Source organism: Alligator sinensis, unplaced genomic scaffold (assembly GCF_000455745.1).
Source record: "Alligator sinensis unplaced genomic scaffold, ASM45574v1 scaffold267_1, whole genome shotgun sequence".
Lineage (NCBI taxonomy): Eukaryota > Metazoa > Chordata > Crocodylia > Alligatoridae > Alligator > Alligator sinensis.
Window position 1 is genome coordinate 1,970,244 of NW_005842100.1, and position 14,015 is coordinate 1,984,258.

The following is a 14,015-nucleotide window of genomic DNA, read 5'->3' on the forward strand; positions in this document are numbered from 1 at the left end:
CGAACTATAGAGGAAGCTCTTAGTCTGGATATATTATCCCAAGTTCTTAGACTGAAAGTTGAACAATTCAGACAAATCTCTAATGCGGTATCCTTTATAAAAGTTAAATCCTTTAGTTGATATTTACAAGAGAACAGACCAGACCAGGGGGCGGTATTATTTCTCTCTCTGTGTTACCTCTGTGTATCTCTCACCTTACTGGGTTTGGAGATTTTTTTTGAAGAGACAAGGAAGAATTTAACCTTTTAGATATGTTCCTCAAAAGAAACAAACAAAAAACAACCCCCCCCCCCCAATTTAGGACATGCCTTGTAATTCAGAAGTCATAACTTCTCTTGTTGTATACAGTAAGTTATGGTTTAGTCTCTAAACTACTGGTTTTCAAATTAATTTTGGTAGACATTTCTTATCTTCATTCTGACACTTATGTCCACATACCAGTAAGCCTCCTAGAAATTTAAATGGTACTTGGGTATTTAAATTTGACCCAGTTTTCAAAAAGTGATTTTTAGTTGATCCTGTAAGTGGCCACAAAACTCCTTAGATGTCTAGGATCAGTAAACACCCGCATTTTGGCCTGAAAAGATCCCTGGGCTCCTTGACTTAGGCTGGTGCATGTGTTTAGGCAGAATCCAAATCAAATGTCTAAGTGCATAACTCCATACCTAAGCTTTATTATGATCCAGTTTGGTGCTGAGAAGTTCTAGAGTCTGCTGAAATCCCATATCTCTTAGACTGGTGACAAATGTTCATTTAAAGGTATGATGGGATCTGATTCCTGAACCCAACAGTTATGCCTCCTGCCATGCACATGTGCATGGCAGGAAATGCAATTTTGGGATCATGGATCAGATCCCAGTTGCACCCTAATGCCAGTGTAGGGGAAACCTGGGATTGTGGTCTTGTGCTGTCCCTGCACTGGCAAGTTGAAAGCTGGGTGCTTAATAGTCAGCTGACTGTCGGCTCATGGGAAATGCACTGGGGCTACTTGAGACTGGTGTGGTCCATTCGCACATTCTATTTAAGGCACAATAGAAACCACAATTATTACTTGTATTTTGTGAAATAATTTTGGAACTTATTTTCTGTTCTGTGGCACCATTAATTGCCTGCATATGCGGCTGTGTTACTGTTTAAGATGTGATTAACTGCATGAAAAGCATTTAAATTGTTTAAGTTTCTCTCTTTAGAACTTGGCCTCCTGTGCCAGTGAAATGACAGGCATATTTCAACAGTAATATTTTTATTTTTGTGAGGATTTGGTGAAAAATATTCTGAGTATAGCCTAGCCTTTTCCCCTGCTGTCTTTTTTTTTAAAGGTGTTTGGCTCCATAACAGTTGGGAGAATTGTTAAACTTGTACATAAACAAATACTTTTCCTCCTTTCTGTGTAATGACACTTTTTTTCCTATTTCACTTCCAGGAAGTTGCAGTGTCTAATTATTAATTTTTTTTCACTCCTTCTGTTTCAGGAATGGAACATTACAAAGCTTTCCATTGAATATGATTCTGAGCCATTTGGGAAGGAGAGAGATGCAGCAATTAAGAAGTTGGCTAGTGAAGCAGGAGTGGAAGTCATTGTTCGAATTTCACATACATTGTATGACTTGGACAAGTAAGTTACTGTTACAAACATTAAAGGTGCCTCTTATGCAGTGTTGTGTCGTCATATACTGACTTTTCTCCAAAAAAGCATTTTGTAGTTCTCCAAACAGGAAGCAGAAACAAGTTTTAATCTTTTCCCCCTATAAAATAGTTCCATCTTTATTTCCATACTAAGTAGAATTCTGCAACTATAAAACAGGTCAGAGAAGTTGCAATCTGCAGTGCTGTTCTTACAAATAAAATGTTTTAATCTCACCATTTTTGGTATATAAAATGGGTGCTTATTGTCCTTGTAGTGAAATGATTCACATTTTTTACTAAACCTTAAAAAGTATTTATTACATTAGAGAGAGTGTGTGTGTTTTCCTCAAGGTTTATATACTAACTCTTAACGTTGCTTCACAAGATCAGGCTGATAAAGAACCTGCTACAAATATTAAAGGTCTGGATAGTTTTCTCTTCTGTTACAATCTTTAGTATGCAAATAAGATAATTACAGTCCCTTCTCAAGTGAGATAATTTTGCATCAGTTATTTTGTCAAGCATTCCATTTGTCAATCACACATCCACTAAAATGATTGGGGATTATGTGATCTCTGTATTACCTTACATAACATCTTATTTTATAATTTTCCAGAAGCAACTGTTTTAATGGATTAGTTTTAGCTCCCTGTTATATATTCATATAATCCATAAAACATTAAAAAGCATGGGTCCCTTGGTAGATGTTGGCAATTTTATTTATATTATAGTTACCATTTTCATATTATTATGGATAATACCAAATTTATTTTAAGCTCTTAATAGGTTGTGTGTGTTCTTTCAGTCTGTTGAACCCAGTGGCTGTCTTCCTCTAATAGTTGAGAAACGTTTTAAATGATTTCACCTATATAGTGTGTTTCTACTACCTTGCTTTAACATTAGGATATGTTCATTTAAACTGTTTTGTTGCTTTGAGGCACATCTGAAGCTGATCAGATGTTTTAGATAAAAAGTGGAGCACAGAAACTGTTTGCTTTTTAAGCACAGGATCATAGGAAAGTAGGGCTGGAAAGGACCACCTCATAAGGCCATCTAGTCCAGTCCCCTGCTCAAGGCAGGATCACCCCTGACTAAACTATCTCAGCCAAGTGTCTGTGAGACCTACTGTTGAAAACTTCCAAGGATAGAAATTCCAGTTTCTTTACATAGCAAGTTCCAATGCTTGATTTACTTTTTATAATCAGAAAGTTCCTTCCAATCTAAATTTCCCGTTGCAGTTTGAGGCCCTTGCTCTTAGTCTTGTCCCCTAGGGCCACAAAGATGCCATCTCCATCCTCTTCATAATCGCCCTTCAGGTATTTGAAGACTGTTATCAAATGCCCCCCTTCCCCCTCAGTCTTCTCTGCTCTGAACTAAAAACTCTAGTTCTTTCAGCCTTTTCTCAGAAGATTTGCTGAATAGTTCAGCCTTCTCTGCATCATCCACAACTAGACTGCCTTCTGTATTCCATAAGGGGTCTGTGGTTTCTTTGGTCTTCCTCTCACTTTTGACATACTTCTAGAATCCCTTTTTATTGCCTTGTATGTCCTTTGCCAGCTGCATCTCAAATTGTGCCTTGGTCTTTCTAACTTTCTCCCTGCATGCCCATGCAGTGCCATGGTACTCTTCCCTAGTGCTATGACCAAGATTCTGCTTTTTATAGGACTCCATTTTTGAGCTTCAACTTGTTGAAGAGATTGCTTTCTAGCCAAATTGGCCTCCGGTTATACTTCTCATTTTTTTTTCTTTGCTTTGGGATAGCTTGCTCCTGCACCCTTAAAAGGGCCTCCTTTAAAGTACTCAGCTCTCTGGGATTCCTTTTCCCCTCAGACTTGCTTTCCAGGAGATCCAGCCCCCAGTTCTCTGAGTTTGTTAAAGTCTGCTTTTCTGAAGTCCAGCATCCTTATTTTGCTCCTCTCCTTCCTTCTAAGCAACTTTCCACCTTCATATTCTCAACCACTGCCTTCTTGCTTCTGAGCAATATCAAGAAGAGCTTCCCTTCTAGTTGACCTCTCTACCATATGCATCAAAAAGTTACCCCAACAAACTCCCAAGAAGTTTCTGGTCTGGTTGTCCACTAGGCCTGTGTGCAGCTTTGGTTGCTGATTCAATTTGGTGGCCAAATCTCTGCATCCGAATCGAATTGGGAGACCCTTTAATCTCTACAAATCGAATTGCAACCCTCCAAATCAATTTTGAGACATTCGGAAAGATCCGATGATTCGGACATAAACACGGCTTTAAATGTTTTTCTACATACCTCAAGGTACCAGGTAGCTCGTGAACGCTGAGATGCTAGCGTGGATGGAGCATCCCACAGGAGGGGAGCCAGGGGGGGATCCCACGGACTTCTGGTCCGCTTCTGGGTCCGCTGGGAGCACGCTGGGGGGGGGCTGCTTCTGTGGGACGCTCCATCTGCCTCACCATCGCATCATGCACAAGTCGTGCCTGGTACCTTGAGGTATGTAGAAAAAACATTTAAAGCTGTGTCTGTGGCCAAATCGCTGATTCTCCGAATTGGCATCAAATCTTCAGAGTGGATTTGGCCAAACAAATCAGGACAGTGATCCGAATCAAATCGAATCACTGTCCCCAATTTGGGCCAAATCCAAATTGAATACAGCCCATTTCGCGCACCCCTATTGCGCACCACTGTTTCCCTTTCAGTAGATGTTCCAATAACTGAAGTCCCCCCACCCCCTGAGAAACAAGTCCTGCAATTTGAAAGCCTCCATTTAATGTTTAAAGAAGGACTTGTCCACTTTAATAACTAATATACAACAGGCACCATTAATAGCATCATTTTGTGCCAAATTGCGAAGTTTCCTTTACCAAATAGGGCAAATATTGCAGTAATGCTTTTTTTGCAAGTAGCAAGTATAAACATTTTAAAGGTCACTTGCTATGTGTCTTTACAGTTGTTTTGGTTTTCTCTTCTCTTGCTGTATGTCATCTGAGGTGATGTATTTTTATTTCATCATTAATTATTAGTATTCATTACTTATTCACTGTTCAGGGATGTTCTTCAATCCATAAATTGGGATTAATCCCTTTGGTTATGCTCAGTAAGTGCTTCTGTGTCTCTAATGGCAATGGAGTGGTAGAATTAAGATTCAAATTGTCTGCAATAGCATATGCATATATAAAAGTAATAGAAATCAAACTGCAGATAAGAACATGTTTCTTGTGTATAAAGAATGTAATATACAGTTGCATGGAATACAAACATTTCCTTTTTCTCTTGTTTCTTAACACAGAATTATAGAATTAAATGGAGGACAGCCACCTCTTACCTATAAAAGATTCCAGACACTAATTAGTAGAATGGAACCACTGGAGATGCCAGTGGAGACTATCACTGCAGAAGTAATGGAGAAATGTACCACACCAGTTTCTGATGATCATGATGAGAAGTATGGTGTTCCATCGCTTGAAGAGCTAGGTATGTTGTCTTAAGTCTTAAATACTTTTATTGTACAATGTTAAAACAGTGCTAGGTGATATTTAGGCTTAAGCCAAATCAATCAATTAAAATTGCTACCAACAGAACAGCCAGCAATGACCACAGGAAACCTAACCCAACAAATGCACAGTCAAAATTTGTCAAGGGATCTTTCTTTATTATAGAGCATAAAAATTACAGTTGATCCGGTTACAGATGAGCAATGTTGTTACATGGTTTGGTAGAACTTATTTACACTGACAGCAAGCATTGTTTTGACACCATTGACATCCAGCTAGATTTAAGATATTACCAAAAATACAGTGCAGCTGTTGTCCAGGTATACTAGTTATTTGTGCTACCGTATAAACAAATAAGGATTTTTCTTCCTGTTTGACTTCATTCTTCAGGGTTTGATACAGATGGCTTGCCTTCTGCAGTGTGGCCAGGGGGAGAAACGGAAGCTCTCACACGGCTGGAAAGACACTTGGAAAGAAAGGTACATGCAGGTCTTGGCAACTAAAAAGTAGCATTTTAAACATCTTTAATTACTTTTATAAACAGACCAAAAAACAAGACCAGCATGCTGCTCTAGGTTGAAGTAGTAGTGTTATAGAAGCTGGTGAAATTTAGATGCAACTTTTATAGAATTTGGACAAAAGAAAAATGATAGTATCTCATGTAATTTCTTAAAATGTATGAACACTTTTCAGTGGAACTCTCTACTCAATTGCTGGTGTAATCACAAAGATTTTCTCTTTATGTGTACATGTGGTCATCTCATCTAATATAATAGTGTTCCATTTCTTTGGTTTTTTAAGGCTTGGGTAGCAAACTTTGAAAGACCACGGATGAACGCAAATTCCCTATTGGCAAGTCCAACGGGGCTTAGCCCTTATCTTCGGTTTGGGTGTCTGTCATGTCGTCTCTTCTATTTCAAGTTAACGGATCTGTATAAAAAGGTATGGATGCTACATAGACAGCCACTGAGTGTTATGCAAGATAAATTTTTTTTTACCTTTTCCCAACAGCAAAATGTCTTTCTTTTCATGATGGCTTTCAGGTAAAGAAGAACAGTTCCCCTCCTTTGTCCCTCTATGGCCAGCTTTTATGGCGTGAATTTTTCTACACGGCAGCAACTAGTAATCCACGTTTTGATAAAATGGAGGGAAATCCCATCTGCGTTCAAATTCCATGGGATAAGAATCCCGAGGCTTTGGCCAAGTGGGCAGAAGGCAGGACAGGCTTTCCTTGGATTGATGCAATTATGACACAGCTCCGTCAAGAAGGCTGGATTCACCATTTAGCCAGACATGCTGTGGCATGCTTCTTGACTCGAGGTGACCTGTGGATTAGCTGGGAGGAAGGAATGAAGGTACAGTTTTTTTCATTGAGTTTCTGGTGTATATAAGTGAAAATTACAGTGGGCATATGTTTTAATAATGTTATCAAATACAATAATATATGTTTTAAAGTTTAAACTGTGTCCAAACTAAAAATGGGGTAGTTCTAGGAGTAAAGCGGACCTGAATTTTGTGGGGCTGAGAAACCTTTTGTGTGAGTCTGGATATATTTTTTTGACTCCTAGTTCTAGGTATCCTAGCTTGAGGCCTATGATTACTTACTTATCATTTTAAAACAGTAAATAAATGCAAATGACTCTGATAATAGAAATTTCTTCCCCGTATTTTCTCTGCTGGTTAGGGAGAAAAAGATGGGAATTGAGGGGGAAAAAGCTAAGTGTTGAGGACACTTGGCACCTTTCAGTATCAGAGCTATATATATCTATATCTATAGATATACAGTATATATCAGGCAGTGTGTTTTGGCAGTCATCTTAACTAGTCCAACTAAGTGCTAGCAGATCTTCATAAAACTGGACATATGGCAGTTCAAAGTTGGCTCAGTCTAATTTTAATTATTGCTATTTGTTCAGACCTAAGTTACAGTGCAGTCGCATCTTTTCTTATGATAAGGAGTAACAGTTGTAAACAAATGCTTATAAGTTTCTGCTGCTTGGAACTTGAGAACAATATATTTACTGCCAATGTTGCAAGCTTCTTGGGTTTTTATTCTTCTAACCCATCAGTTGTTATAATCAATCCTTTCTCATACACTTTTTTCAAATGTAAACTCTTGGGTATATAAGTAATTGCATGAAAAATCCAAAGGCAGCTTGTCTTTTGCAAGTTATACACGGGTAACTTTGGCATACCTGTATACCCAGTGTTTGTCTGTCTATATTATGGAAGAAAACTATCTTCTTACTCTTATAATACCCTAAAGAACAGAGCACTAGATTTGTGCAGTTCATGGGGGTATAAGGTATACTTCCCTAGGCCAGCAAGAATGAATCTGTCTATCTAAGGATATGCACAGATGAGCAAATTGTGCCAGGTTACAAATGGGGAGAGCTTGCCAGATGCCAGCTGCTCTGTGGTAACTATTTCATGTATCTACTCCTGTCCCTGGGTTCATTGCTTTTACTGCAAATGAAATGGTGATGAGTTACTATAATTTTTAGCTTCTGTTTGCTGTAGGCTAGGGAACAGTTATTGTGGAGCAGCTGATAGATGCTAAGTCTCCTCTCCCCCTGTCAGCTTGGTGTATTTTTTTTTCTGTCCATACTCTAATTCTGTGAATTACATTCCAAAATCTTAGCAAGTATGATTAAATGGTAGCATCTAGTGGAGTAGTTGTGTACTGACATACTAATTGCTCTGACATACTAATTACTCTTCTCTCTAAACTTGTTACACTCACAGCTACATTGGTTTAAAAACATGTTTCGCTTCTATTCTTCTGAACACACAACTTAACTAGCAATAACAAAGCCATAATTGTAGGGATTAAAGTAAGTTTTTTGGGGGGTGTTGGCTTTTTTTAGCTTTTGCTATCTAGTTTAAACAGGACTTCTGTTAATTTAGACTGATTGTGTCATATTTTCTAGCTCTGAGGTGCCCTAACAGTGAAATGGGAATTAATTATTAAGGTTAGCAATAAGATGCATTATTTTTGCTCATTAGCACAACTTTGTCAGGTTTCTGGTAAAAAATGTTAATTCTAGCCATTGGTCATAGTAGCAGCATATGTCAGGATATACAGAGGGGGGGTGGAGGAAGACACAAACTGCATGGTTCTTTGTGAACCATCTTGAGATAATGTTGGTTTTTAAAAGAAAAGCAGGAACATGTTGACTACCTTTTAAAATATGTACTAAATAAGAATGTTCAAAATGTATATTAACTTTCCAAAACCATTTTAGCAAATGTTGTCACCATTTCAGTATTCCCTTTCAAAGTTCAAGACTTTTTTCTCTTTGAGACTACAATCCTTTATGATCCTTCTGAGCAGAGTCCTCTGAAAAACCAGATATTTCACTACGAAGATCTCCCACAGCTACCATCCTGTCTCCAACCTCTTGTAATTGAGAAATTAATGATCACTAAGCTCCAACAACAAGTGACATTACCCAGCATCCTGGATGCCTCTGTCAGGATTCTCATCAGGACATGATTAAAAAACTGTCCTATTGGAATTCAGACTACCTTCCTATGGCTGTGGACACAGGTAAGAGCTCCATACCTGCAAAGCCAGACCTCTTTGTAGTCTTTGGTGGACCACAGGGTACTTCTATTATGTCTTGAAGACACTGTAGGAGTGGATGAGACCTCTAGTGCTGGGCCAGTCATTTGTCCAGCAGAACTCAGAATGGTGATGGGTCATGTCTCTCCAAAGCCTTCATCCTCACTTTTCTTCATAGCTACATGAGACCTCTGGAATGGACCTTGAGGTTACCATCAACTCTATCTGCCAGCAGTATGTTGATGACATTTCATAGAAATCTTATTCTCAGTTGATGCAGTCATGACTGCACCGAAGAGTCAAGAATGTCTACAGGAAATTTAGCATTTTGATAAAGAGCAGCTGACTATAGTTGAGCCATGGCAAGACTAGATTAACACTTGTTAGAGCAGAAAACTGAAGAGTTGACCTAATGCATTGTCTGTGCCTTGAACTGGAATCATAGTCCTAATATATCGAGGTGTGATGAAAAGCCTAATGATCCTAGTTTGACTTTTCTAAGCATGGATGATCAGTTTGCAAATATGGCTTTTCTTCCTTCCTCCAGCTTAATGGACAACATTTATCCTTTTTTTTTCCTGGACAGTGACCTGAACACAACAACAGTTAGTTGTATCTGTTACCTTCTGATTGACTTTCTATATCTCATTGTATCTGAAGACGATATGCAGGCTCTAGTCTAGCTGGTACTCAAAGTTGTCTGCCTTCTCCATGGTTCACATCACTAGGAATATATCAGGCTTGTGCACATGTCTTTCCACTGGTTCCTACTCAGCCTCTTAACAGAGTGAAGGCTTGATCCTGACTTTCAAAACAGTTAATAGATCATGCCCCAGCTACATCAAGGACTGGGTTTGTGTCTGCAAACAGCTGTGAACTACATGAGGACTGGGGTCAGTGCATTCTTTTGAAGAGATCCAGCTATGAAACAATTTTCTAGACCGGATTGGGCAAATTGAGATTATAACCGGCTCTAAGAAGTGCTAAGTCTCACTCTTCCCGAGAGAACTAACTGTTCCACCACAAACAATGCAATTCAAACATCCTTGTTTTTCTACCACCCTTTCCCTTAAACATCCAGCTCTTCCCTGCCCTCTTCCTCCCCCCCCCCCACCCCCCCCCCCTCTCCCCCCCCCCCCCCCCCCCCCCAAAAAAAAAAAATAATAAAACACACCTCTATTTCTTACTCTGAGGGATAAAGGAAGAACTTTGAGAGACTCCATAAAGCCAATTAAGGGTTTTACTATTGCTATTGAGTTGGTTTGGAAGGTGCTCAGATACTGTGCCCTTGGGTAGCAGTATAAAAATTCAAGATAAAATGTTAGTTGTCTTCATTTTTAGTGTGCACAATCATATTGTCAGGATGGCAGTTTCTTGTTTGTTTAGATGTAATAATATAATGGTTTTTGCCATTTTACTCTTCATTATAATTACATGCAGTGATCGTAATGTCCTTTAAACAACTCCATAGTCCTATTAACATAAATACAGTGGATATGAGGCTTTTAAAGTGACTTTCATGTATTTTTTTTAACTAATATATAGGAATATTTGAATATAGGAATATTTGAGAAGGACGCAGCCACGGTGTTTGCTCTGCCATAGCTACTGTTGCTTCATAGAAATCTTCAGGGCTACAACCTGGTATTCTGTTCACATCCTTACACAAAACCTACTATCTTGATTTGGTATGTGATTGGATGCAGTTCTACAGTCCTTGTTTTCATTAGAATTCTTTAGCCTGCCACGTAAGCTCTTGTTTGCTGGACTCCAAGAAGTAAAAAATGTGGAAATTCCCCTTCAGAGAATGTAAAGCTTTTACTACTTGTAACAACTGGGTTTGTTGTTGTTGTTGTTGTTGTTGTTTTAAATGCTGCCACAATTTCTGCCTCTGAATGTTTGGGCTTCTTGCACATCATCTCAAGTTCTAAGAATAAAACTTGTTGCTTTACTAGGAGGAACTGAGGGAATTGCAGTTCAGTCTTTAGTAACCTTGGTCCAAGACATTCCATACCCCCATGGATCCACTACCCATCTATTTTCCAGAAGGTTTTCAAAAGTTCATTAGTGGTGGGGGAGCATGTGCATCCAACAAGTATGACCACATGGAGGCAACGCGCTCAGAAAACGCTAACATTTACTATTCTAAGTAATCTTGTCTGCCACTGTGAACTTTATTTTAAAATAAAAGTGACTCCCAACTACCCTTTCACGAATTTCTGTGGATACATTTGTGGAAAAAGCACATCCAGTTTCTGTGCTGTGGAAATCTCTACAAGCCTAGCAAGGTTCAATGGCGCAGAAGCCCAGCATTCCCTTTAACACCATTCTTTCAATGTGACTTGAAATGTTTTTCTGAGTATTTATTTGCGGAGCGTTTTATGGATGCTATCAGATATGGGTAAATAAATCATAACACACAGCTTTTAAGATGTTGCTACAGGAAACTGTCACTAAGATGCTGACATTTTGAGCGCTTCTTGGAAGTGCATCGGAAAGATATAGCATGTTCAGATTAACTGATTCCATTATTTTTCAAGGTGTTTGAAGAGTTGCTGCTTGATGCAGATTGGAGTGTCAATGCTGGAAGCTGGATGTGGCTTTCCTGTAGTTCGTTTTTTCAGCAGTTTTTTCATTGCTATTGTCCTGTGGGTTTTGGCAGAAGAACTGACCCTAATGGGGACTACATCAGGTAAACAGTCTGTTCAGTAAATATTGTAAAACATTGTTGAAGTTACCTGAGACTTAAACATCTCAGTATTAAATTACCTTTTGTTTTTCTCTTCCCTTTTAAAAGACGTTATTTGCCTGTGCTTAGAGGTTTCCCTGCAAAATACATATATGATCCTTGGAATGCTCCAGAGGGTGTTCAGAAGGCTGCAAAATGTATGATAGGAATTAATTATCCTAAACCAATGGTAAATCATGCAGAAGCAAGCCGCTTGAATATTGAGAGAATGAAACAAATCTACCAGCAGCTGTCACGATACAGAGGATTAGGTATGGCTCTCTAGTTTACTTGATGTATTTATTTGAATGTTTATCTCTCCTTCAAGCAGCTCTGATAAACCTGCCCTGTACCATGGAGACCAGCTCTGAGCCCTATGTCTGGGGTAGTTTGGCCAACTAAAATGCACGGGAAAAGAAAAATGTTGCCCAAACTCACTTTTCTTCCTTTCACCTGCTTTTTCCCAACTTTGTTTACAATGCATTTGGTCTCTGCCTTCTCTTTAAATTGGAAATTTTCTGGGGCATGATTTTCTTTGCTTTTCCAAATTTTTACTACCGGGTATAATGGTTTTGGGGTGTGGGGAGGACGGTTGCAGCCTTAACTATACAGATTGCTATTGGTAAATACTACAGTTTATCTTGTGAGACTGATTGATTGATGTTTAGTCTTTTGGTTGCAACATAGTCATAGGGTTGGAAGGGAGTTGGAGTTATCCAACTCAACCCTTTGCACAGTTGAAGAATTTGCTGTTCCTAAACCATTCCCTACAGCTGCCTGTCTTCTCAAAAATTTCCAAAGGGGGCAGCAATTCCATAACTTTCAGGCAGCTTGTTCCATTGTTCTACAGTTTGTACAATTAGGTAGCTTTTTGAGATTTGATTTTAAACTCCTTACTGTAATTTGAACCCACTGCCTTGTATCCTGTCTTCTGTGGCAAGGAAGAACCATTTTTTCTCCATTTCCTTTATGGAAGCCCTCCAAATATTTGAAAATGCTGTCATGTCCAGCCCCTTTTCTACTAAAAAATTTCCCACTATTGTCACACAACTGCATTTGTTTTACACCTACGTAGATATGAAGTATTCTGGGATGTGTTACATGTGCACACCATATTCAGTAATTTAACTGATCTGTTATAAAATGACTTCAAGATAAGTACATGGTTATGATCCATGATGAGTATGGGAAATCTGGCCAGATGTACTGGAGGAGAAAAAATTCTTCCTAATGAAGAACTACTGAAACTTACTGGGTGGAAAATACTATGAGGACCAGAGGAAAAAAGCATACAAAATTAAAATGTACTCACTTGCTTTACCTTTAACAATGAGTTTTTATTCCTGTGGTTAGGTCTCCTTGCAACAGTGCCTTCTAACCCAAATGGAAATGGAAATGGCGGCCTAATGGGATATTCACCAGGGGAGAACGTCTCTGGTTGTAGCAGTGCAGGTAATTAGTGAAACTTAATCTGATGGAAATATTAGAATTATGGAAGTTGCCAAACTCCTACATAAGCCTTATGTGAGCATATTAGCATAAGCACTCCCCATAGTCATCGTTGTCGTCCCCCCGCCACCCACCCACCCAACACCACTGCCGTCTACCTGCCTCGAGCTCAGCCCCTGCCAGGAAGAGGCCAGCGCAGCTCCTTGGCCCTAGGCTGCCCTCGCCCCACACACAAATCAGGGGGGCACATGCTCCCCCAGGGGTGTGCACATCGGCAGGACCTGCCCCTCCCTCCTGTTGTCCCCAAAGGACAGTGTGAGTTCGTGCCCGGTGCGCTTTTGACAATAAACACATGGGTGGAGGATCCAACTTAATCTTTATTGTTTCAACTCTGCGCAGAGAGGGGTGCTTGGCGATCATTCGCAAAGCAAGCACCACCCCCTTTGGCTTGCTTCAGCCTTATATAGCTTTCTCCCACTTAACACGCTGTACCGTTACTATTGGCTGCCTTCTCTTAGCCCAGGCTCATATTACCTTAGCCACAGAACATGTCCGTACTTGTCTGGGCTTGCCTACGTTGCATTTCTTTCCCAGCGGGCAAGCATTCCTTAACATACATATACCACACCCCTCCCAGCACCAGCAAGCTGCCTTAAGTATTCAGTTAGATATAATTTGCAAAAGCTAGATAGACCATAAAAAAGACTACATCAAATCCCCCCTTCGAGGCTATGACCCTATGAAATGGGGCCATAGTCCTCGACCATTCCTTTTAGCCTCAAGAACCGTTTTGCATCTTCTCGATTCTTCTGGATTGGATCCATGACTGAAGGTTTCATGAACATCACTCGGTTGACAGGGGTAGGTATCAACTTCTTGAGTGAGTCACAGCACATAGGTACACATTGCACTCCACAACAAATCATTAGGAAAATACGTATACCTGCTACAATTAAAAGGAACATCTGCTTTAGCCATGAAAAATTAGGAAGCCAAGAAGTAAGCCATGAAAAATCAAACCCATCCTCTTGCTTAATATGTGACATAATATCCTGCAACTTCTGTACCTTTGACTCTATTAGCTCAGAATTATCTGTCAAATTGAAACAACACATCCCATCGAACTCTTCACACCCATGGTTATGTCTCAGTAACAGGTAGTCTATGGCTGCCCTATTCTGCAAC

The 14,015-nt window shown here is 39.6% G+C and overlaps 1 protein-coding gene across 1 annotated transcript in view; it reads left to right on the forward strand.

Moving 5' to 3' along the window:
* The window catches only part of CRY1 (cryptochrome circadian regulator 1), a 62,374-nt gene that overhangs the window by 31,856 nt on the left and 16,503 nt on the right, over positions 1-14,015 (forward strand). Inside the window, exons 3-10 of the mRNA XM_006024277.3 lie at positions 1,473-1,615; positions 4,884-5,068; positions 5,479-5,567; positions 5,890-6,030; positions 6,132-6,443; positions 11,194-11,345; positions 11,451-11,653; positions 12,735-12,833. Coding sequence (XP_006024339.1) covers positions 1,473-1,615; positions 4,884-5,068; positions 5,479-5,567; positions 5,890-6,030; positions 6,132-6,443; positions 11,194-11,345; positions 11,451-11,653; positions 12,735-12,833 — 1,324 coding nt within the window. The remainder of the gene's footprint in view (positions 1-1,472; positions 1,616-4,883; positions 5,069-5,478; positions 5,568-5,889; positions 6,031-6,131; positions 6,444-11,193; positions 11,346-11,450; positions 11,654-12,734; positions 12,834-14,015) is intronic.